Source organism: Chlorocebus sabaeus, chromosome 18 (assembly GCF_047675955.1).
Source record: "Chlorocebus sabaeus isolate Y175 chromosome 18, mChlSab1.0.hap1, whole genome shotgun sequence".
NCBI lineage: Eukaryota > Metazoa > Chordata > Mammalia > Primates > Cercopithecidae > Chlorocebus > Chlorocebus sabaeus.
Window position 1 is genome coordinate 36,693,410 of NC_132921.1, and position 25,867 is coordinate 36,719,276.

Genomic DNA, 25,867 nt, shown 5'->3' on the forward strand with positions numbered 1-25,867 from the left:
TACTTTGGTTGCAAAAATGGAGCTGAAGAGATACATATATATTTGGTAAAGACTCTTTATCTGTAATTTTTCTGATTAGACTATAATTATAAATAGCTGGCATCTACTCTGAAAAACAAACCAATAAGGGAAGGAAAGGCCAAATGCCTGCAAAAGAACAGAAAGAAGCAGTCCAAATGAGATAAAGCACTAGCTACAGATTATATTACTTACTTGTGCCTAGTTTCTTCTTCAAACAGCAGTATCCAAGGGCAAAAGGGTTCAAACGTGAGATCCTAGGTAAACTATTTCCTTCTAGAGTCAAAGAAGAGTTTTCCTTTTTTTTTTTTTTGAGACAGAGTCTTGCTCTTGTTGCCCAGGCTAGAGTGCAGTGGCACGATCTTGGCTCGTTGCAACCTCTGCCTCTCGGGTTCAAGCGATTCTCCTGCTTCAGCCTCCTGAGTAGCTGAGATTACAGGCCCCCGCCACCACACCCAGCTAATTTTTGTATTTTTAGTAGAGACAGGGTTTTGCCGTGTCGGCCAGGCTGGTGTCAAACTCCTGACCTCAGGTGATCCGCCCACCTTGGCCTCCCAAAGTGCTGGGATTACAGGTGTGTGAGCCACCGCACCCAGCCAGAGTTTCTTATAGGTATGAATATGTCTACGTCTTAGATACAGGGTGGTATAAAAGAACCATTTCAAAAATCTAAAGATATTTCCTACTTGTTAATATTGTGTTTCCTAATTGTTAATAGATCATTTTCCAGTACAAGCAGAACTAAAAATTCTTGAGGAAAACTACTTCTTAGGAGTAGTTTTGCAAGTAACCTTGCAAGGATACAGCTCTTGCTTTGAAACTCAGACATCTTATAAAGATAAGACTTGTTAACAAAATAGAATCTACTTTCACATTCAAAAGGTAACCTGGAAACTGCTCCAGGTACCACTTAGTTAACTGAAGCAGATAGGAAAAAAATAAAAAATAAAAAAAATAAAAAAACCTCAGAAGATATCATTGTTTAAATACACTCTATTTTATTTTGTCTTAAAATAGTTTAACCTTTATGCTACAGACTTATTTCAAAAAACAGAAAATCTTATCTTGCACCAAAAAATATATATATAACACTCTGTTTTATTATTTTTTCTCCAAAGACCATTAAATACTAAAGGGAAACAAAACCTAAATAATGAATGTAAAGAACCAATTTTTGTTTTAAAAACTAGAGTTGCACATTTGAAAACATTAATTCTAAGCAATGATTTGTCGTCACTGCATCAAGTCCACACTCACACTCCAGCAACAGCAGATCCATTAACTGCCAAGTGCATTGGTTCCTAGCCATACAATGGCTAACATTTCATTTTCACGGTAAGAGGAGCAAAAGGCTTCAATGGCCTCTGTACTCTTTAAAAAACAAAACAACAACAAAAATATTTCCTAGTTATCCAGTGATTTTTTTTTTAAGATCACTACCTTTTAAAATTTGTTAAGAGAATAAGAAGTAAGTAGTGTTTTAAATAAAATGAAAAAATACAACAGCATCAGACTAAAATACGTGATTATTTTAAACAAACAGTGCACAATCTGAGGAAGTTTGGTTAGGGCACAATCATTTTTATATCTACATGGAAGTCACATCATACACATATTGGAGAACAGGGATTGGGGTGCTTGCTTTGCCTTAAAAAAAAAAGTTTAAAACTAAAAGACAAAATAGTGTCCCCAGCTTTTTCAAAACCTTTGTGACAGTATGAAAAGCAGGTAACAAACTTATTTTAAGTTAGTTATGGTGCTAATCTACTAAAAGTAAAGATGAACAAATGACTAAATTAGTAAACCAGATGATTCATATTGATAATTGATAATAAAAGCAAAGTTTATGGGATGTTTGCCAAAAATAAACTGAATGAAATAAACTGAATAAAAAAGAATGCATTATTCATTCAGTCTGGCCCCTACCATCAAAATGAAAAGACAATTACTGGAGAGCAGCAATTATAGGTTACATGGCAGTCATGATGATGCAACAGCTAGGTCACTGCTCTGTTTTTCACAAATTGGAGGGAATGGAAACTTTACCAAGTCAGTGGCATAAACCAATCTATGACCCATGTGTACCATTTTAGCAGAGAGATTACTCTGAAGACAATGTCCTGTGAAGCATAAAGAACTACTTATGCTACCAAACGTAAAACTCTGATTAAGAAAAATCCCTTTAAAATAAACTTCAAATGTCACAGGAGTTGTATACCACGGAATTGTATCATTAATACCTTGCCTGAAACCACACTCTCCACTCTTCTGAAAACAGCAATGAAAGGAGAGGTGAAACAGTCTCTCTACAGTTATTAGGGAAATGTCCCGACCTAGTAGGGGAGAGCTGTCTATCTCCACCATCCCTTCCCCTCCCCTCTTCATCTTAATATCCAAATCTCTGTTCTGGTCCATTAAGTCAGGCAGTTGGGAGCTGGACTAGGAATAAGTGAGGGAAAAGTGCAAGCTGACATAAACGCAAAGGGTCAGAGAAGAGACTGGTTACAGCTCCACTCTGTTCCTCATCCACAGTGCACACAGCACACCAACTCTGTAGAGGATGACTATTAGGGACTATGAAGAAAATACGTCACGGGAAATCACCTGCTGTGTGGAATTGGGAAAAAAAAAATATGTGGTTAACATAAGAACAGGTCATGCAAAAACATTCATTAAAATGGGCCTCTGCCCTGATAGTGGGGGAAAAAAATAAGCTGCAAAAACTTCAAGTCAAATAATCCACTCTATTCTCTTCTCTATGATTTTCCTGGAAAACACAGACCAGAAATTGTACATTTCTGCTTTGTCTAGTATTTTAATTCAAGTCAAAAACTATGTGTAACAGTAAAATTCAATAAATTAATCCTAAAGTAAAATGTGAAGGTCCAAGGATACACCAGTAGTGAATCTTCAGACGGTCCTACTTTGCTCTGGCCTCTGGGTCTTTGGTTTTTGTCTAGAATTGTGGCCATGTGAGAGATTGATTTGCTAAAATTGGAGGTTCATGATCTTAAAAGCCTGATCTAATAAAAGCAGAAAAAAAAAAAAACTGATGAAGGACAGAGGCCAGATCAAATGAGATGTTATCAGAGAAGATCAAAGAAGAAGGAATATACAGGAGAACTAATGCAACAAGAAGGGTAAAGGAATAAACTTGTCTTTACAAAACAAAAAAAAAAGAAGAAGAAGAAGAACAGGCCAGGCAGGTGGAGGCAGGCAGACTCTGATGCATGCTTATGTGGGGTGTGTGTCATTCATCTCAGCAGCCCCCAGAGCACCCACCCCTCACAGTGCCTTATGCAGAGCAGGCACTTGGTAAATTTGTTTGCTGAATGAAAACTGAAAATGGTAGTTCTCATACTCTTATGATAAGAAGAGCCACCAGGGGATTTGGAGAGAGAGGCAAAGGGCCATAGTAATGGTAACAATGGAAACAAACACACACACAAAAAGCAAACAAAAACCATGAAAAACAAAAAGTGAAGTCTTCTAAACCAATATTACTTCACTCCCCCTGTGCAGAATAGTGTTCTAACTCTAGGTATTGCTTTTAAAAGAATTCACTAGTAACTACAACATATTATAAGAAAGAAGGTAGTAACTAATGCCACAAAATTCCAATGCTGGCATTTCCTGAATTCCCTGAAGCTCCTACTACCCTTTGCTAATCCTTTTAGATACTGTAAAACTTACCAATTAGCGTGCTTTGCATCTGACTTCTTATGGTACATTCTGACTCTTCTGATGGTATTTTTTTTTCTTAGAAGATAGAGGAAAAAATACCCAAATACAACATCAGGTCCACTTCATCTCGGATGTTAAACAGTTGTTGCTACATACTCTTTATTATATAGAGACCAGCTATGAAAGACAGCACTTTCCTCTCAGATTTGCAAGTGCCTGTAGCCTCAGAGGCCACGTAACTTTTCATATTCTTCCCAACAGGTTTCTATGTTCACCCATTATTTGACTAAACCAGAAAAAAAAGCCGAGGGAGAGAGATTTTTCCCACTGAACTCTTAATACTTTCAGATGCCCATAAAACCTCATGGTGGGTATCTATCTGAAATGCCTCTGTCTCCAAGGAGACATTTTGCAAAGAGTTATTAATTATTGCAACAAGGAGACCAACTAAGTTACCTTAGTAGTATTTATAAACACAAAGGGACATGTCAATTATCTGTGCCGTGGGAAGTCAACAGGAGCAAACTCAGGAAAGAAGGCAGAAGACTTACTTAAAATAAAGAAAAAATACTTTTAATACTTCTGTCTTCTATTTTTAAGGACAGGTTTTTAAATGCACATGCCCTACTAGGTGCCAATAAGGACCTGACTGATATGTGTGCGAATGCCCTAAGATGGAAGTGCCAATGGGGTGGGCAGATAGTGGTCAAGTCTAGATATTAATTTCATTATACAGAAAAATAAATACAAGATTCAAAAACTGAAACCCATTTTGCCTGGAAATTAAAATATTATTCTAAAAGGAAGGCAGAGTTTCCTAAGATTAAAAGTCACCAAGTAAAATAAAGCTGTCTAATAAAATTCATCATTCTCATATTCCTACTGAGTGAAGGAAGAAATTCTTTTCTCTGTGGTAAGTTATTTTCCTAAGTGACTTCTTTTAATTAAAAAAAGGGGGAAGAGGAGGGAATTTTCCATGAGTTTGAATCCTACAAATGCCACAAACAGCTTCTGAAGCTGAAGCTATGACAATGAACTTCCATGTCACAAAGGATGAGGAAGTGGAAGGGAACAGTGCAGAGGAAACACAGTGACATTGTATTACAGTAGGTATTTACGCCTGCTATCCTCATCCAAGGTAAGGTCAACAACTTCTGCTGGTGAAGCCCAAGTCTGCTGGGGAGTCACAGCAGTCCATGACTGTGTTTGCCTGGTGCTAACATACTGCGTGCCCGAGCCATGCTTCCATGAAGAAACACTCTGAATCACACCACCTCGAGGATGAACACACCTGCAATCGAGATGAAGAACAAAAGCATGGTTAATTCTACCACAGGAAAAACAGAAGACGATATGACCTCAGTTGTACTGATCAACATTTTTACTAAGATAAACCTAGTATGCAAGTTCATAAAACCCACAATCAATATCCTTCCCTCCATCTCTATCTCCCTCTCTTCCCACCCCACGACACTCCACTTGGTCCCTCTCTCAATTTAGCCTTAAAAAGGCCAAGGGTCTTATCTCAGCCGGAAACTCCTGAGCTGTGTCTAAATTAGTCAGAGAGGATGTTTCTCTGGACTCATTTACACCTCTGGGATCTTCATGACAGGGCAACACATAAATCCAGAACAAAGATGCCCAAACAATCTTAGTCTGAACAAACCAAACAGTAAGAAAAATAGTTAAAACTTGTTCTTAAAATAAGCTTTATAATTGGTAATAATGCCTTCAAAGACAGTGACAATAATACCCTTTTATAGATTACATTTCTAAAAGTCTGTCAGTAACAGATCATGAATAAAGGATCAATTTCCCTTGTCCTGAAGGTCACAACAGAAGCACTTGGTTCATTCAACAGAATCGCTTATAATTTGGTTCCGTGAAAGTAACACAGCTGAATCTTCAGTTTAGATCCACTAAAAGGGTTCTATCAGAGGGAGAGAACTGCCTTGTTAGCAAGTCATACCAAGAGTTCACTGAAATAAAATTGTTTCAGAAACACTGACAGTTTGAATTCCACATTCCAGTCAAATGATAGAATTGTGAACCTCCAGGCCAAAACACTAAGTTCTGACTCAAATGAGAGGAAGGCAGGCAACTCACGAGACCAATGCTATGTCCTCTCATCTAAACTTCCTGAGCAGACCTTAGGTAGCGTACGTGAGAAGTAACAAGTGGCATGAGTCCAGTCACTAAACTACCACAGTGGCTCCTGAGCAGCTGTCTGACGATCTGTAAGCAACAAATAATGCTAGGCCACTTGAGAATTTCGGCTTTGATTTAATGCTACCTAAACTCCCAGGTTCAAAAGAACATTCAGGTAATAATGGACAAGATTCAGTTGCAAAACTACCCCAAGAACCCTTAAGCTCCTGCAAACATGCCCTACTCCTACAAAGGCTTAACCTGATAACTTCTCCCTTACTAAGAAAAGTTCCTAAGAACAGAACTCTCAGGGCCAGAGCAGAGGGCAGAATGCAAATTTGTTACAGTACCAGAAGCCCGTCATCTGTCCAGAGATGGGCTAAGTAGTTACTAACCCAGAGGCTACTACCTTTTCAAAGATTAGCTAGCGAAATAAATAGGGACATTAAAATAAGGGACATAAAGCCCAATGTCTAACTCATATCTGTTCAACCCATTATATAAATTCATATTAAATGATCATGTAGTCATGGAAAAATGTCAGCCAAAGGAGTCCATTCAACATTTATAGAAATGGTTTTGAGGACTGAAGGCCAATGAAACACTACGCTTACTAAGCGGTTTCACATATATTATCTCATTGGACAATTCCGACAGACCTATGAGGTAAGCATGGAATTTACTATCCTCACTCTACACAGAGGGAAACTGAGGCTTAAACAGGTTACATGATTTGCTCAGACTCACAATGCTTGAAAGTGATAGGCCAAGGAAGACAGGTCGGATTTTGGGTCCAATGCTTTCCATATCATGTTGCTGCTTTACAGATATGTGTATCAAATTGGGTGTGGCAAAACACAGCTAAAATCATCAGAATACAAAGATAGGCCCAAACTAACAATTTAGAAGTATAAAGTTACTTGACAATTCAAAAGCTCACCTGTACAAACACTAATTGAAGTCAAGCTGGCTAGAAACCTGGTAAGAATTCAGGCAATGAATGAGTGGCAAAGAGAGTCAATGTAATCTTTGGCAGAATTTCTAAAAATATCTTAGAAGTAAAAGAAGTATATTGTCCCAATTGTTTATTTGTATTGCTCACTAAGTAATCATACAATGTAACATCAGGCAATGGCTTTTTAAAAAATCTGATCTAATCTGTTTATTATACAGAAGAAAAACCCTAGGCCAAAAGACAACCACCTAGGCTCTTAAACAAGTTAAGTATAGAACTGGAATAAAATCAGGTCTCCACTCAATGGTTTATTTTCCACTGAATAAGAATGCCTTCTTCAGGCTATACCTGAAGTTACTATAGCATGTTTGACTGAGAGAAGCACTGCCTGGTTCCCAGGGCCATTCAATAAGCAGCAAAGAAGAGTCTAGAAAGTGTCTGGCATAGGAAAAGAACTGGGAGAGTGAGAGGTTTAGAGACCATATCTCCTATGAGGAATGGCTGAAGGAGACAGAATAGGAGACAGGGCACTTCAACTATCTAAAAATAGATCACTTCTGTAGTTATGTTACAAATGGTTCCAGTTACCAAAAACCAGCTTAGACTACTTTAAATAATAAAGAGAATTTATTAGAAGGACACTGGGCACCTCAAAGAGCCTAAGATGACGGAACAACCCCTAACCCTCTCTATTTCTCCTACTTCAAAATTTTAGATTATCTGGAGAATGTGATGATACTACCTTTGGTCAAAAGCTTTCCTAACTCTACTTATTAATAGTTGTACATGGAATTCCCAAAGACGGGAGAATCACTGTGAGGCGGAAGCCACCATGAAAGGTACTATTTCATGCTCAAGGTAAAACTACTGAGAGCATGCTAAGAACCGTGAATCAGTTTTTAGAAGGCAAGTTTCAGATAATCATTGCTATAGAACAAAGCCACTAACAAATAGAATGAATTGCCTTTTAAGCGCTCAAGTAATTGCTGAGGCATCTGTCAGGAATGTTAAGGAAGATTTTAAGACGTCCTCCAAGGTCAATAGTGACTTTAACATTTGTTCAAAAACAGGCAAAACAATCATTAAAAGTCAGAATAGGCTGGCACGGTGGCTCATGACTCTAATCCCAGTACTTTGGGAGGGTGAGATGGCAGGATCGCCTGAGCTCACAAGTTCGAGATCAGCATGGGCACCATGGTGAAACCCCATCTCTATCAAACACACACACACACACACACACACACACACACACACACACACACACAATTAGCTGGGTGTGGTAGTAGGCACCCGTACTCCCAGCTACTCGGAAGGCTGAGGTGGGAGGATGGCTTGAGCCTTGGTGGTCAAAGCTGCCGTGAACAGAAATCATGCCACTGCACTCCAGCCTGGGTGGCTGAGCTTTGTCTCAAAAAAAAAAAAAAAGAAAAGAAAAAGTCAAGATAGTAGTTACAGGGGAAAAGAGAAGGGGGAGGTTGTAATTAGAAAGTAGTGCAGAGTGGCTGAGCGTGGTGGCTCACGCCTGTAATCTCAGCACTTTGGGAGGCCAAGGCAGGTGGATTCACAAGGTCAGGAGATCAAGACCAGTCTGGCTAACATGGTGAAACCCTGTCTCCACTAAAAATACAAAAAATGAGCCAGGCATGGTGGCATGCACCTGCAGTCCCAGCTACTCCGGAGGTTAAGGCAGGAGAATTGCTTGAACCCAGGAGGCGGAGACTGCAGGGAGCTGAGATCGCGCCACTGTACTCCAGCCTGGGTGACAGAACGAGACTCCGTCTCAAAAAAGAAAGCACAGTATGACTTCTGTGTTTTGATCTGAGTGCTTGTTACTTGGGTATAAGCAGTTTGCAAAAATTAAAGATACATTATTAGTTACCTGTACGTGTTATTAGCCAATAAAATATTCACAAAAATCATTTACTTTAATGATCTCAAACACACTGAATAAAATGGGAGTTAGGAGATGGATGAGGACAGAACAAGGCTTTTAACACATTTTTTTTAAACCACAGAGGGAAAAAACAGTCCATCTAGTAAACAGAAGGGTGCTAGAGAAATATTTCAACTATTTTATAAGACAGTATACATTACACAAAAATGTATACCAGATAGGGAAAAAATTCCAGGAGAAAGAGGGAGCACAATGGTTGTTAAGCCTCTGGAGTGGTCCTATAACAGATGTAAGAGGCTCAAAATTTTGTGAGACAACATAAAAAATAAAGAGTTTCATGTATTATCACATATGCTTTTTCTGTATCATGAAAGATATGAGGTAGGAACATACTCAACTGGTTTTCAATTAGTCCAATCAATTGTATTACTCATCTGTATTAGTGCAGATATAGGCTTTGTTCTCACAAAGCGTTTAATCTGCATACAATTGGTGACAGGTATGAAACACAACCTAGAGCCATATTTTGCATTTTATAACCAAGAAAATGCTTGGGTCTCGCTTCCCAAAATGTTGGGGAAAATACATTATAAACAATATGGTTTGACAGAATAATTTCCTATTCTTCGTACACTAATATCAATAGAAAGGCTGCACAGTGGAAATGAAGTGTGCGCGTGCACACACACACACACACACAGAGAAGGCTCTGATGATCAACTTTTGATATAGTTAGCTTACTATTCTAGGAAAACAACATTAAAAATTAATCATTTTTACTCTCATTTATAGACAGCCTGAAGGTGACCTCTTAGATAACATTTCTACTTCTTTTTCCTAACTGAAGAGGAAATGAATCCTTGTGATTGTAGGGAAACACTCATTTGTCTCCCTAGTTTTTTTGGAGTTAATGTTAGCAACAGGGCCGGGCATGGTGGCTCAAGTCTGTAATCCCAGCACTTTGGGAGGCCGAGGCGGGCAGACTGCCTGAGCTCAGGAGTTCGCGACCAGCCTGGGCAACATGGTGAAATGCTGTCTCTACTAAAATACAAAAAATTAGCCGGGCATGGCGGCGTGCTCCTGTAGTCCCAGCTACCCAGGAGGCTAAGGCAGGAGAACTGCTTGAACTCGGGAGGTGGAGCTTTCTGTGAGCCAAGATCACACCACTGTACTCCAGCCTGGACAACAGAGTGAGACTCCATCTCAAAAAAAAAAAAAAAAAAAAAGTTAGCAACTGGTCCTATGAAGCAATGAGTCTCAAATACAGCTTCCTACATCAATTATTTTGCTGAGGAATAACCCAATAGAGTGAGACTCCATCTTAAAAAAAATAAAAAAAAGTTAGCAACTGGTCCTATGAAGCAATGAGTCTCAAATACAGCTTCCTACACCAATTATTTTGCTGAGGAATAACCCAATATTAACACCAATGATCACAGGATTAACAGACTAGAATGAGGTCCTCAGAACAGGTATCAAAAGGAACTGTTTCAACACAGTTCCAAAACATACAGATCTGGGCTATATGTATTCATCTTCCTAGAGCAATTATCAATGAGGTCGGTAGAAGGAAACAACAACAGGACCAAGGACAAAAAAACTTACTGGCCTGAAGTTCGTAAATTAAGAGTTTTGGCAAACTTAAGTAGGCACAGAAGAACTAGAGATGCTGGGAAAGTCTCCATCTCACTAGAAAAGAGCATCTGTGAAACTGGACTGTCCAAAAATTAACATCTGGAAATAACATTTAGGTAACACCAGGAGTTCAACACAGCAATACAAGGCAATCATAAAATATGCGTTCAACCATTAGTTCAGAAAGCATGCTTTCTAGTCTAGGACTAGGGGATACACAAAAGAGAAACGAATACATCAAAATCTAAAATAAAAGAATAGGGGAAGACATCAGCATTCAAGAAAAGAAAAATAACTATCAAAAAAGGTGGGGGCGGGGAGGCATATCACAACTAGAATTACTAAGTGCAAATGCCAAACAAAATGCTTCCAATATGGAAAAATGGCACCCAAAACAAGTCAGGGCAGCCACAATTCCAGAGAACAACTCAAGGACCAAATCTGAGTTCTTAAAAACTCTTAAAAATCCAACAACAATGTAGAATATGAAAAGAAAAAAAAAGAACAGGACAACTAAATCCAAACAAAACATCTACTCTATACATGTAAATCAAATGAGAACAAAAAGATGTGGATCAAAACCTAAAACCTTTTTCCAAGTGATAACCCTGCCAGAAACACATCAATACTTCATAACTGCAACCCTAGACCTGTAAAAGAAATAAATTCCAGATGAGATACAGGCAGCCAAGGGGCAACTCTGAAGCAACCAACAAGAACGCCTCTTCTCCTACTTGCTTCTCAGCTTTTTAATCTCAATGTCTGAAAGATTATCAGGCTACTGATACAGAAGCTGCTGCGGGAAAAAAATGTTGGAAAGACTCAGTCCTAGACCCAAGATCAATATAAAAGACACCCTCACAAAATAATAAAGGAGTCAGTTAAAAACACTCCAAAGAACCTGTAAACTCTACATTCCATTATATGGACAATTTTAACCACCACTGAGGTTTTAAAATGGATGTCACCTACAAGATATGATTTCCCAGGATTCAACCAATGAATAAGAATAAAACACAGCTTTATGCTTCAGAGCCTGTAAGAAAAAATCCTTGAAAATAATGTAATGTTATTTAAAATGTAGACAAAGTCACTTTGTTCAAGTGTAGAATAGGGATTGTGTGTTAGGGGTGGGGAGAACTGAGAATTTAAATTTCCAGGTTTTAATAGAAAGATAATGATACTTGTAACTCCAGATATAAAAATGTTGTTTTTTTAAAAAAAAGAAGATAAACATTTAATGATGAAGAAACATTGAACAAAAAAGCTAAAAATAAGTGTGGTTCATGCTGTAACATTTCTAGGCATAAAGAAACAATAAAAAGGGAGATGAGTTAGAAATTAATAGAGAACCTGACCAAGTGATATGTCTTAGCACAGAGTAAGAGACTAGAAAAACAATACAGGTTTCTACCTATTCCTTCCCTATTTAAGTAGGAACCCATAAGTCCAATGAATTAACATTTGAAATGTAACTCAAAAGGAAGTTGGTGAATGAATAATATGTCCCTGGCACATCTGAAGATAATTCACACACATCAACCTGTCAGTGGGCAGGGTATCATAATAGGAACCCTAAAATTTAAAAATACAATAGTCTAGAAAGATCCTGACACATGGCTTAAAAGGATAATTTACATCATAAGAAACAATGGTGAAATAAACCAAAGGCAAAAATTTGCTGATGTAAAGGAAGAAATCAGTAGTTCTAGCTTTCTCATCTGGTGGGTAAGTCAGCCTAAACAGAAAAATGGAAGAGAATTTAATAGGAAAAAATTTGTAATTAAGGCAGAAAAAAAAAGAGGAAAGACTGAAAAATAAAAATTCTTTCCCACCAGAATAGGGAAAATAATCATTAAAAAAAGAAAGAAAGAAAAAGAGGCAGGGCACGGTGATTCATGCCTATAATCCCAGCACTTTGGGAGGCCAAGGTGGGCGGATCACCTGAGGTCAGGAGTTTGAGACCAGCCTGACCAACATGAGAAACCCCATCTCAACCAAAAATACAAAATTAGCCAAGCGTGGTGGCGCATGCCTGTAATCCCAGCTACTCGGGAGCCTGAGGCAGGAGAATCGCTTGAACCCAGGAGGTGGAGATTGCAGTGAGCCTAGATTGTGTCATTGCACTCCAGCCTGGGCAACAAGAGTGAAACTCCATCTCAAAAAAAAAAAAGAAAAAGAAAAAATGAAGCAGCCTTACAGGCATACTTACAGAATAAAACACAATAAATACAGAAGGCATAAATACAGAATAGAAGATGAAGTTCTAGGACAAGACTAGTTCTCAAAAAGTCAGAATTGGCCACTTTTGGGGAGATGGCATGTTAAACTACAAATTAACTCTACATCCTTAAGGTTCCAATTATTTGACTGAAAAATGCTCTCAAAGTATACTTAGATCTCACTAGAAAAGGTCCCCTTAACATACATGTATCTGTATTTCATCTCCACTCTACACTTCTAAGTTCGTCTTTTATATAAGAGACAGAAGAAATGCTGGCAAATGTGCTTTATTACCTGGGTAACCAGAGTAAAATCAGATCAAAGAGCCAAGCAATGAATACACTATGTTATATACCTATTTATCAGAAAATCACAACTTCACTCTTGTGGCATGGGAGAAAAGTCGTTTGCTTTATACAAAACACACAAGCTCTAAAGTCTAAAGTTTGGGGGGTGGGTGGGTGTGTGCACGTGCGGTGGGGGAGGTGGGGAGAAGAGGAAGTTCCAGAATGTTTCAGAAGAATATCGCTGAAAGGGCTGGAACCAATTATTATGAACATACCTTAAAGCAGGAGTCAGCAAATGTATTCTGCAAAGGTATTGACTTTTCAGACAGTATATATCTTAGGCTTTGGGGAGGACATATAATCTCTGTTGAAATGATTCAACTTTGCCAATGGAGTGCATAAACAGACACAGATGATTACATACAAAACGAACAAGCACGGTTGTTAAAATAAAACTTTATTTATAGACTAAAATTTTAATTCCTGTAATTTTCACATGTCACAAAGTATCATTCATCATTTGATTTTTTTTTTCCACCAGCCATCTAAAAAGGCAAAAATCATTCTTAGCTCACAGCCCAGACAAAAACAGGCAGCAGGCCAGACTGGCCTATGGGCCACAGTTTGCTGACCCCCACCTTAACGAATGCCAAACTTCATAAAATTATGTTTATAATGCTACACACCAACTTGATGTCTTGTGGGTTTTTTTTTAATCCCAAGAAACAAGACTCCCTTAGTTATATGAACATTACTAGAAATATACTCTGTAAAAACAGACCAAAATAACTTAAAAGTTTGCTTTTAATGAGAGACAAGGAGAGGTGCTCTAGGAAACCAGTCAAAGAGGCATGATGTCAGATGCATGTTTCCCAACTGTTTGCTCCCAGTATATTTCAAGGTAAAGTGAAAGGCAAGAAAGTATGAACATGAGAGAAAAAAGTAGTGATACTTCTGCCTTAAATGAGAAGTCTGTCAAGCTAACTAAACATTTGCTTAAAAGACAAAACCATCAGCTCTAGTTCACAGACATGTATGGCTGAAATGTTCTTGATATGAGACAATATATAACACACTCTAAGGCTCATATCATGTCTAAAGAAAAAGTATTTCTTAAGCCAAACAAAAGCGAGAGCTCCCATCATTCATTCACGCCAGCAATGCCATAAAGTCTACCATTTTCTTTTAACTTGTTTTCTGGTTAAAATAGAATTTATAACTTAAAATATCAGACTACTCCAATTAGTATCCTACCTTGCATGTTCCTGAACTCCCACAATCTCTACTTCACTATCTGAAGAGGCAATGTTAATTTCTTCATTGAGTGGTGCATTGCCAGCAGATGTTTTGTCACTTGCTAGGAATCCTGGATCCAAATGACCTGAGAGAGAAGGGGAGAAAAAAAAACAAGCACTATAATTTTATTTCTCATAAACAGTGGAAACAACTCATTGACAGATTTGTCATCTAGGTTTAGTCACGGAAACAGAATCACCCTGTGAGAGCTTGCCACAGCAAAACTGTCAAATAAGCTGGGGCAGTGTTCTTTGTTCAAACATTGGTTTTAAAAAAATAAACAGAATACATGCTCATGATGTATATTCAAACAACATGGCAGTACATAAAAGTATGAACTCAAAGTCTCTCACTCGCTACTCGCTACTCCTTAGGATAAATAATTTAAATGCTTTGGTAAATACCTATATCTGTCTACTTAAACCATAATAAACTCTATATATTTTATGCTGTAATGCTTTCTGCATTCAACTCCAGTCAGTTTTTAAACGACCTGCATAACCACCTAGAAGGCAGTGGGGATCTCTACTGCTTATCATTTTAATAGAACCAAACTTTAAACCAGAAAAGCCCAAAGGCACATATGGAACAATAACAGAAGTAATCTCTAATACCATATTTATACTGGGATGCTTTGTGAAAGATTTAGCATATGTTCTCTCTAAAGAAACATAGATTTGACAAAATCTGACCCAAAACTACATCTAAAAAGAAAGACTGGAGGTAAATCACAATTTTGGCTCTGAGCAACTGAAAAGTAACTTGCACATTGCTGAGAGTTCTCCTTAGAAACAAACCACAAACTCTGGAAAAACATAACAGTTTGTGGCACTGGGGCATGTAAGGACTTCTTCTGTAAGAGTCTTCCCAAAGCATGTATTATATGATGCAATAAAACACATTCTCCAACATCACAGAAAACATGAGCTTCACAGAACTCTCAATAATGGCTAATGGCATGGCATCAAAGTACGTGGCTCTAAAAACAATTCTAGCGACAGCTAAAATAAATCGGCCTATGTACCAGCTCTTAAATGTTCTGATTTAAAAGGGTGAATTTTAGAATACCTAGGAGTTAACACAGAATAAACAGAGTTGCAATGAGTACAAATTCCCATTTACTCTCTAAAGGGTATTTTTATTTAAATATATTATGATCTGATACAAAATTATTTCCCATATTTAAAAAAAAAAAATCTACACGACACCTAACCTAAACTAAACCAATGTAAAGAAAATAAAATTTTGGCTCACGCCTGTAATCCCAGCACTTTGGGAGGCCAAGGCGGGCGGATCACAATGCCAAGAGATTGAGATCATCCTGCCAACATGGTTGAATCCCTGTCTCTACTAAAAATACAAAAATTAGCTGGGCATGGTGGCGTGCGCCTATAGTCCCAGCTACTCAGGAGGCTGAGGATAGAGAATTGCTTGAACCCAGGAAGTGGAGGTTTCAGTGAGCCGAGATCGCGCCACTGCACTCCAGCCAGGCAACAGAGGGAGATTCCGTCTTTGGAAAAAAAAAAAAAAAAGGAAAACAAAGAAAATTTTACATACAACTAACTCTCTTCTCCCTTCATTCAACCCAATGCTTCAAGGTTATTGAGAAATCTTGTACTTTTTTTTTTTTTTTTTTTGAGATGGAGTCTCGCTCTGTTACCCAGGCTAGAGTACTATGGTGCAATCTCGGCTCACTGCAACCTCCGCCTCCCGGGTTCAAGCAATTCTCCTGCCTCAGCCTCCCAAGTAGCTGGGATTACAGGTGCCCGCTACCACATCCAGCTAATTTTTTGTAATGTTAGTAGAGATGGGGTTTCGCCATGTTGGTCAGGCTGGTCTCAAACTCCTGGCCCCAGGTGATCCGCCCACCTTGGCCTCCCCAAAGTGCAGGGATTACAGGTGTGAGCCACTGCACCTGGCCAAATCTCGAATTTTCATACTCCTGTCACCCTTGAGTGTAAACCTTTTGGAAAGCTACAGATAGTCACAAAGCAAGGCTTACAATTTTTATACCTTCTGACCCTGTAAATCCATCCCGAATAATTTACTCTTTAGCCTTTAAATAAGCAAAATGTTATAGCCAAAGATATTCATTACAGTGTTATGTATCAACTTGGAAAAATGTATACTAACATATAAAGTATTACATATAACACTATAAAAATATGTAGATTCTGGGTAAAGCTGTGAAAAATAATCAAGTTTGAATATGATTGTGGGTCTTTTTCATAATTCTTTAGTACTATTTTTATCTTTTATTCTTTGACTGAAAATGATGCATATATGTGAAAAATTTTTAATGCTTAGAATGGCTCCTAGCTACACAAGTGATTGAGATTATACATCACAATCTGCATGGGTTTGTAATCCAAATCATGTGGCACTGGCAGTGGGCACATATCTGGACCCTATAAGTACACAAAAGGTGGCATTCACCAGATAAAACCCTGTTTTATTAAATCTAGGGAGGCTGCTTAAATAGAATTGGTTAAGCCTTGTTTTGGTAAACCTAGATTCTTGTTCTGATCCCTAATACCTTGTTGTGGCCAAGTCTTCATCCAATTTCTACTTCAATGTTTTAGTTATGGCTATCCTCATGCACACTGTTCCAACTGTACTGCTAGGGAAGAACACAAAATCACAGACTCTCTTCTTTATAGCCTTCAACTTTTCCATATTCAGTAATTCAAACAGTCTTTACTGTTTATTTGTTTGTACCTGTAATAAATACTTGTGACATGCTATGCACTGTGCTAAGTGCTAGAAATACTATGGGGAACAAGGCAGGCATAGTCTCTACCCTCAATGAACCTGCAATATATGCAGAGATAATAAAAAGCAGTCTATTGCACCATCGCTTGAACACTGCTCTGATAGGGAACATTCACCAGACTTGACGGCGACCAGGGTAGCTGAGTTCTAAAGGAAGAGTAGGCACAGGTGAGGGGAAGTGGCATACGGAACATTCTGTTGTCCTTTAAGGTATAAAAGTTTGGTGAGATTTTGGGGTAACAGTCAAAAGAGTAATAAGAAACAAGGCTACCAAAGTCAGCAGGTCAGATCATGATAAGTTGTCTGGATTTAACTTTGAGAAGTAGGAAGTCACTTAACGATTTAAGCAGAGGAGTGACGTCATCTGGTTTTGCATTTTAAAGAATTTCCTTTCAGAGTATAGAAATGAAACTGATAGCAAGCAGGGCAGGAAATACTGGAGGCAACAAAATCAGTTAGACTGCTGCAGCTTCCTGGGTGAGAAATGACTGTGGCTGAACTAGGAAAAAAAACAACGGAAAATACTCTGTGTGTGTGTACGAATGGAGTTAGTGACGTTGGGAATTAGGCAAATGAAAAAACACAGAAAGTCAAAAATGATGCTTAGGTTTCTGACGTAGGTAAAGGGATAGAGTTACAGGGCCATTCAGTGCACTAATAAAAGCTGAGGGTGGTTGCTTAGGGCATGATGATAATGTGCCTTTAATATATACAATAAGCAGTTCACATAACTTAAGTTTTCACATAAATGAGTATTCATAATAGCAGGACTTGCAAGCAGAGACAGACTAAGGTGCCAGGAATGTTTCAAAAATGAGTGAAACTATCATGGAGTCAGTAGATGACAGTCAATGGTACAATCGGTACTGTTCTAAAGCTCAGGTCAGAGATCTAAAGAGGAAATACAGACTTGTTAAATCCTCTGCAATAGGTGAGAGAATAAAGATCATCCAGAAAAGTAAAAGTGGTCTATAGAACACAACCCAAGCACTGATGAACATAAATAATTAAGAGACGGGGTGGGGCGGTGGGGCGGGGAATTAGGCTTGGTGGTATGCAACTACAGACTCAGCAACTCAGGAAACTGAGACAGGATTGCTTGAGCCCAGGGGGTCAAGGCTGCAGTGTGCCATGATTGCACCACTGCACTCCAGCCTGGGAGAAAGCCAATATAGCAAAGCAATCTGAAGAATAATGAAAGGGAAGGAAGAGTAAACACAGTTTAAGAAGTTTGGCTATAGAAGAAAAGGAGATAGGATGATACTGAGTAAGGAATATGGGCTTGAGGGAGGAGTGTATGTATGTATGTATGTACGTATGTATGTATGTGTAGTTTTTAACGAGAGAGACCTGTTCATATTCCAAAAGGGCAGAGAATAGGTTTGACAGCAGAAAGCTGAGGTAATCTGGATTTTGAAGAGTGTGGCAAGGCCATCTGCAGAGTGTAGGTGTGGGCAGATGCAGAAAAGCCAAGTAGCCACTATGAAGAAAGAATCCTGCGTAAGGAAAAGGCGGAATTTATGGGAAGCACTGAGAGCTTGAATGAGGCCACAGACTAGGAAATTAAGGCAACCTTTAACTCTGTAACAAAGTGATTTTCTCCAGCTATGCTTAGCAGGGTAGATAAAGGCTCAAAGTGTGCATCCAGTGATCAGACTGCCAGGTGAGTACAACAGGAAAGCCAACTCTACAAGTGACATTTGGCAAAGGACAGCTGGGCCTATATAGGCTTGATAGGGAAGGACATGAAGCTGGGAGAGGACTGATAAAGGGATGGGTGATTGGTCCAACGACGTAGAAAAGTAGTGTGGTAGAAGTAGCTACATAAGAGAATAGAGGCTGGGTGCAGTGGCTCACGCCTGTAATCCCACCACTTCGGGAGGCCAAGGCAGGCAGATCACGAGGTCAAGAGATGGAGACCATCCTAGCCAACTTGGTAAAACCCCATCTCTACTAAAAATACAAAAATTAGCTGGGTGTAGTGGTGTGCATCTGTAGTCCCAGCTACTCAGCAGGCTGAGGCAGGAGAATTGCTTGAATCCAGAAAGCGGAGGTTTCAGTAGTGAGCCAAGATCGCGCCACTGCACTCCAGCCCAGCGACAGAGCAAGACTCTGTCTCCAAAAAAAAAAAAAAGAGTGTAGAAAAGCCTACAGAGTAGAAAAGGAAAAAGCAGTAACGAGGGGTAGAAGGAAAACTAGCGATTACAAGAAGTAAAACACTGTACTTTCTCCCTCTTAGCTACCCACAAAATACAAGCACCAGGGATCATCCATTTTTTGCCATCTTATCCCAAACTCTGTTGTTTTCCTTTGCTCCAGCCACCCATCCAGCCACCCACTGCTCACCCTCCTACAACTTTACCACTGCTTTCTGGAATGCCAACTTCATGGTAAAATACACTGAACTTTCTCTCCACCTCCTTGTGGAAACCTGACTGACCTTCCTGAAGACGTCATCTCCCCTGAAGTCTTCTGAAGAGGAAGCTGCTCTTAACCCCCAATGCTGGGATGCAGATCACTTATAAATTACTCATCTCCATCCTCATGTACCAACATTAGCAGGCAGTGCCTTCCAGGAGGTTACCATTTCACTGCCATGTACTGACTCCAGGACAGTTACTCATTCATGAAACAGTCCTGGCACGTGTCTTAGTCTCTCTCTACTTACAAGTCCTGCTATCATGAATACTCATTATTTACGTGAAAAAACCACCTCAAAACTGTCTGTGCCTACTCACTAAGAAGTAAGAAGCTGGGCTGGCCTACATGGCTCACACCTGTAATCCCAGCACTTTGGGAGGCTGAGGCAGGCAGATCACTTGAGGTCGAGTGTTTGAGACCAAGCCTGGCCAACATAGCAAAACTGTCTCTACTAAAAATACAAAAATCAGGCAGGTATGGTGGTATGCCCCTGTAGTCCCAGCTACTCAGAAGGCTGAGGCAGAAGAATTGCTTGAACCCAAGAGGCGGAGATTGCAGTGAGCTGAATTATACTACTGCACTCCAGCCTGCATGACAGAGCGAGAAGCCATCTTAATCAATCAATAAGCAAGCAAGCAACGAGCTGAGCTCCAAGAGGTACTAAAAGCCACTTGTGGTAGACTCACAGTAAGGGGTTCAGCCTGTTGGGATCCTAAAAATAAATAAATGAAATGAATTAAACCAAATTAAAAAGGCAGATTGTGGACAGGCAGGGTCACCATAACCAAACTCTTCTTCCTTGATCACTCAATGCTTTTAAACAACGGTAATTAAGAAAATACAACAAAAATATGACATAATTAGTTAATTCTTAGTATCTCTTCGCCCAGTTCCTATAACCAGAGTTCTAATTTATAATTCTACCGTCTCTAGTAGGAATGTTTTGTGAAACATACATCATCAATATTTCTGAATAACCAGTCTTCACTGACTAGGACCCCGCCATGCTCACCTTACCACCTCCAATAGCTTTACTCCAGAGCTAGAAATATCATCACTTTATTTTTCATGAAATGAAAAGTTACTATGCTACTTTTGTAAATTTTGTACTGTCTTAAAAAAACAAAACAAAACAAAACAAGGTACCATCACCAACATTTCAGATTCTTCTAACTTTATTCATTCATTATGGATCTAGAAACTAGTAATATTCCTTCCACACAGTTAGATAATCCAAACAATTCTGGCAGTGCAATTTCTGCCGTAAAAATTGCAATCCAAACCTGCTGGTATTTAACATGGTTATAAAACCCAAACAATACACTAAAACTGGTCACTTAAAATTGGGGTCTGCTTTTTTTTTTTTTTTTTTTTTTTTTTTTGAGATGGAGTTTTGATCTTATTGCCCAGGCTGGAGTGCAACAATGCAATCTCAGCTCACTGCAACCTCCACCTCCCAGGTTCAAGCGATTCTCCCACCTCAGCCTCCTGAGTAGTTGGGATTACAGGCATGCACCACCACACCAGGCTAATTTTGTATTTTAGTACAGATGGGGTTTGGCCATGTTGGTAAGGCTGGTCTCGAACTTCTGACCTCAGGTAATCCACCTGCCTTGGCCTCCCAAAGTGTTGGGATTACAGGCGTGAGCCTCCGCGCCTGGCTTAGGGTCTGCTCTTACAGACCCTGGCCGGGGGTCTGCTCTTATCTGTATTGCTTGGTCAAAATACTAGTACAAGATAAAATAAGAGGCACGAGAAAGTGATGGGGGTGCTAAATATAGACTGCCTGGTAAATGTTAAGAACTCCTAGACTAATAGTGTGAGACATTTGCCAAATTTCCTGTCAGAGCCTTAGATAAATTGTGCCATGGAGAAAACAAATCAGCTAGGACCCACACCAAGGCAATGAGATGAGGACACCAAAGGCATTCTGGGATGCCTCTGCCTCTTCCTTCTTCTATTTCAGAGCCAGGACCATTAGTCCTTTTCTGTCACTGTAACCCTCTTCAGCATGCCACACATTCCTTTGGGAGCTCCAGTACAGAACCTGACATTCTCTGGCCTTTGGGCCTTTTCTGTTCTGCCCCTCCCCACCCCGCCCCACCCCCCAAGGAGGACCTCACAAGATTCCAATGGCAGAACAGTGCCTAAAGCATACACAAAAGTGAGCCAAAGATGCTATGAGGTTCTTCAAATACTGTCAGTGGTAGTAATCTTTTCCAGTTCTAAGACAAGAAAAAGCCCTGTAGAGAAAAATGTAAATACCACAATTACCATATATTAAACTGAAAATAAAGCAGAGCACTTATATTTAGCTATTGTGACAGCTGGCTGTCTCTGTGTAGGTCTCTGCCTGTGTAGGTCTTTGGAAAGATAACTTCTTTCACTATATGAGAAAATTCTGAATTTTGTCCTCCCACTGCAGACCTCTTCAACAAGATAGAGTAAGAAAAAGTTACCAGGATAAGGTAGTTACCAAGATAGGGTAAGAAAAAGAAGCATAGAAAAAGTAGTAACTAAATTATCATGGAAAACGTTTCTGTCTGTCTTTAAAGGAAATAATCCAGCTACTTTTTAAATTGTAAATCCATTGGGTCAGAACTAGGCCTGAGCCTTGCAGCAAACTGAAGAGAAAGTAATATTACATACTGTATGACAGTCGCATACTAGGCATTTAAAAAAAATAATAACAACATCTTAAGTCACTACTTATCTAGCTTTAAAAACAAGCAAATTACTACTTTTAGGTTTTGTTTTTTTTTTTATTGAGACAGAGTCTCATTCTGTCACCCAGGCTGAAGCGCAGTGGCACAATCTCGGCTCACTGCAACCTCCACCTGCCGGAATCAAGCAATTCTCCTGCCTCAGCCTCCCGAGTAGCTGGGACTACCGGAACCCACACCACCATGCCCAGCTAATTTTTGTATTTTTTTTTTAGTACAGACAGGGTTTCACCATATTGGACAGGCTGGTCTCGAACTCCTGACCTTGTGATCTACCCGCCTCGGCCTCCCAAAATGCCAGGATTATAGGCATGAGCCACAGTGCCCGGCCTACTTTTAGCTCTTTAAAGAGAATGTTAAAGACAACCTTAAAAAGTGAAGCAAGAGGGCCAGGCACAGTAACTCACACCTGAAATTCCAGTACTTTGAGATGCAGAGGCGGGTGGATCACTTGAGATCAGGAGGGCGAGACCAGCCTGGCCATCATGGTGAAACCCGGTCTCTACCAAAAACACAAAACAATTAACTAGGTGTGGTGAAGGGTACCTGTAATCCCAGCTACTGGATAGGGTGAGGGAGAAGAATCTCTTGAACAAGGAGGCGGAGGCTGCAATGAGCCGAGATTGCCATGGCATCCAGCCTGAGCAACAGAGCCAGAATCTGTGCCCTCCCCCCCCACCCAAAAAAAAAAGTGAAGGAAGAGGTCAAAAATCTAAAATCTGGCTGGGCGTGGTGGCTCATGCCTGTAATCTTAGCACTTTGGGAGGCCAAGACAGGCAGATCACTGGAGGTCAGGAGTTCGGGACCAGTCTGGCCAACACGGTAAAACCCTGTCTCTACTAAAAATACAAAAATTAGCCGGGCGCGGTGGCACACACCTGTAATCCCAGCTACTTGGGAGGCTGAGGCAGGAGAATTACTTGAATCCAGGAGGCAGAGGTTGCAGTGAGCCCAGAATGTGCCACTCTACTCCAGCCTGGGTGATTGGAGACTCCCTCAAAAAAAAAAAAAAAAAAAAATCTAAAATCTTACCATCAATTTGATGCAGATAAACATGAAGAACATGACCATACTTCATCTCCTTCACAATACTGATTCAGAAACATGGCCATTCTAGTCTGATTATTAAAAACCCTACACTAGGAACAGGAAACCCAGGATTCATTTCTCTGTACTGCCACCATGTTAGGGACAAATCAAGATTACCATCCCTATTGTAAAGATGGGGAAAATGCTCAGAGCCTACCTTCTTGACAAGACGGCTGATGGAAAAGATAAGGTATTTAAAGTTTTAACTTCCCAGGGAAAAAATTCTAAATAAGTTCAGTTTACCACATTTATAAGCCTTCCTCACCAAGACTTCTGCTTCTTTTTGCCCCAACTACATTTATATTTGCAGTGAGCCTTTACTAGCAACAAAAATGAAGCCATTTTCAGATACATTAATACAGTTTTCTAAACGTGCTGGATACAAGAGTTACCTGAGGTTATTATTAAAAAGAGATTCCCAGAAACCATTTCAGATTTATTGACAGAATCATCCGGGAGAAACCTAGGAGTGTGAATATTTATAAGTACACTGAGTAATTTCTACGCTCTGGCAAAATTTAAGAAGTACTTATGGCAAGAGCAACTCATTGCAGTGCAAGAGAGTAATTAGAAATTCAGTGATTGATACATTAATCACTTCCTTATTCAGTCTACTTCAGCATATTAACATAATGCTGGTTAGCATTTCTGAGGGCCTACTATGTGCTGTCCTCCATAGTAAACACACTGTATTTCACTTAGTGGTAACAATAACCTTTTGGAGTAGATACTATAACTGGCTGTGTCCCAGTTTTGTACATAGGGAAAACTGGGGCTTTATATAATTTACCCGAGGGCATGTGGTTTCTAAGTGGCTACTGGTTCAAAACCAGCCACTACAGTGTTCAATTCCACCATCAATTTAAAAAAAGCAAACACATGGCAGGAGCTGAAATTGAAAATTTAGGTCTTTTGTTGATCAGCAGCTTTTCTAATTTCAACTTACTTTTTAACGCCTGCATGTGATTCAAATACTTTGCCTAGGTTAAAACTAAAACTAAATATATATTTTGGATGCAAGATAATCATCTAATTGCTTGGAAATAGGCAAACTACTCTATCTTTAGTGCATACCAATGCGATCCATGAGGCTGTGGACCTGTGTTGAGATGCTGCTGTTGATTAAAGTGAACCCCTCAATAGTCTGTTCAATAACTAGGCTTTTATTTTGTTGTAAAGGGGAAAGAGAGACCCCAAATTAACTATTAAAATTTTAACTTACACTCACATCATAAGAATGACCATCTGACTAATAGTCCAAGTCTCAAAACTATTAACTGGTTCCTAAGCATAAATTCTATTAATATTTTATTGAGACACCATAAGCACATTCAGGTATCTTCACAAGATGGGTTCCACTATGATAATCACATCAAGACTATAGTATTATTTTTATTTATTACCCACATACCAGTATTATCTGACTTGAGAAAAAAAAAATGCCTTTGAAAGAGCCAATAAGCTTCATAACAAAATGTCATGGGGATCTGCCGAGCAGTGGTGACTGCATCCTATGATATACAGAAACCTACACAAAATTTATAGTCCAATATGCACAAATGCTCTCTCTCTATATATTAATTATATCCTAGAGAAATTATCATACACATATACCAAAAAACACATAAAGAAATGTTAAGAGCAGTATCACTTAAGATAGCACCCAAAATGTCCAACAAGAGAATGGGTAAATTGTGACATATTCATATAGTGGAATACTAAATAGCAGTGGAAAATGAATGAACTAGAGCCATACATAACAACAACAAAACTCATAAAATGTTTAACTAAAAAAGCACATTTCAAATGATTACCTTCAAGGTGATACCAATTAGTTTTAAAAACATGCTTATTTAGATACATAACAAATATAGTACAAATATATAAAGAAATACATAGGAATACCACACATTAAATATCAAATTTAGGATAGTTTTGGCGTGGGAAGGGCAAAGGGAAGGAAAACATCTGAGGCCACAGCTGTTTTCCTCCTCACATACTTTTACCATGCTTTCTTTCTGAAAAAGAATGGTGGGAGTTTCCTAAGAGTGCTTTTTAAATAATCAGGCTAACAATTACTTGAATCTGAAAATGTGAATGCTATCCCAAAAGCTAAACTTTAATGATTTTAAAACCTCAAACTTTGCACTATTCAGTTAAGTCATATGAAATGGCTGGATTTGTGGTAGGTCAAAAAATCAAATATTAACAATTCCATATGGTTCAACCTAATATTAAGAATTCTGCATATGAAGAGCAAAACGTTGGTAATCATTCATTTTTTACCCCAAAACTTTACTATAAAATGGTCTGTATTTAATGGCAAGACTAAGAAAACAGGGAAATAAAACTGAAGTGGAATGGATGACTTAATTGTCAAAGGATGAAAAACAAAGATAAACCATCTAATATACAAATTACAAGACTGGGTGTGGTGGCTCACACCTGTAATCCCAGCACTTTGGGAGGCCAAGGTGGGCAGATGATCTGAGGTCAGGAGTTCGAGAGCAGCCTGGCTAACATGGTGAAACACCATTTCTACAAAAAATTAGCCGGGCGCATTGGTGCGCGCCTGTAATCCCAGCTACTCGGGAGTCGGAGGCCAGAGAATCACTTGAACCCAGGAGGCCGAGGTTGCAGTGAGCCAAGATCGCACCATTGCACTCTGGCTTGGGCAACAAGAGCAAAACACCATCTCAAATAAATAAATAAATAAATAAAG

At 39.2% G+C, this 25,867-nt stretch overlaps 1 protein-coding gene across 4 annotated transcripts in view; it reads right to left on the reverse strand.

Moving 5' to 3' along the window:
- Nucleotides 1-998: 998 nt before the first annotated feature.
- ARK2N (arkadia (RNF111) N-terminal like PKA signaling regulator 2N) overlaps nucleotides 999-25,867 on the reverse strand; it is a 97,766-nt gene continuing 72,897 nt past the window's right edge. For all 4 annotated transcript variants that reach the window (XM_007974143.3, XM_073006343.1, XM_007974142.3 and 1 more), the window contains 2 exons: nucleotides 14,099-14,225; nucleotides 999-4,993 (listed from right to left, as the gene is read on the reverse strand). In XM_007974143.3, coding sequence (XP_007972334.1) covers nucleotides 4,804-4,993; nucleotides 14,099-14,225 — 317 coding nt within the window. In that variant the 3' untranslated portion in view covers nucleotides 999-4,803. The remainder of the gene's footprint in view (nucleotides 4,994-14,098; nucleotides 14,226-25,867) is intronic.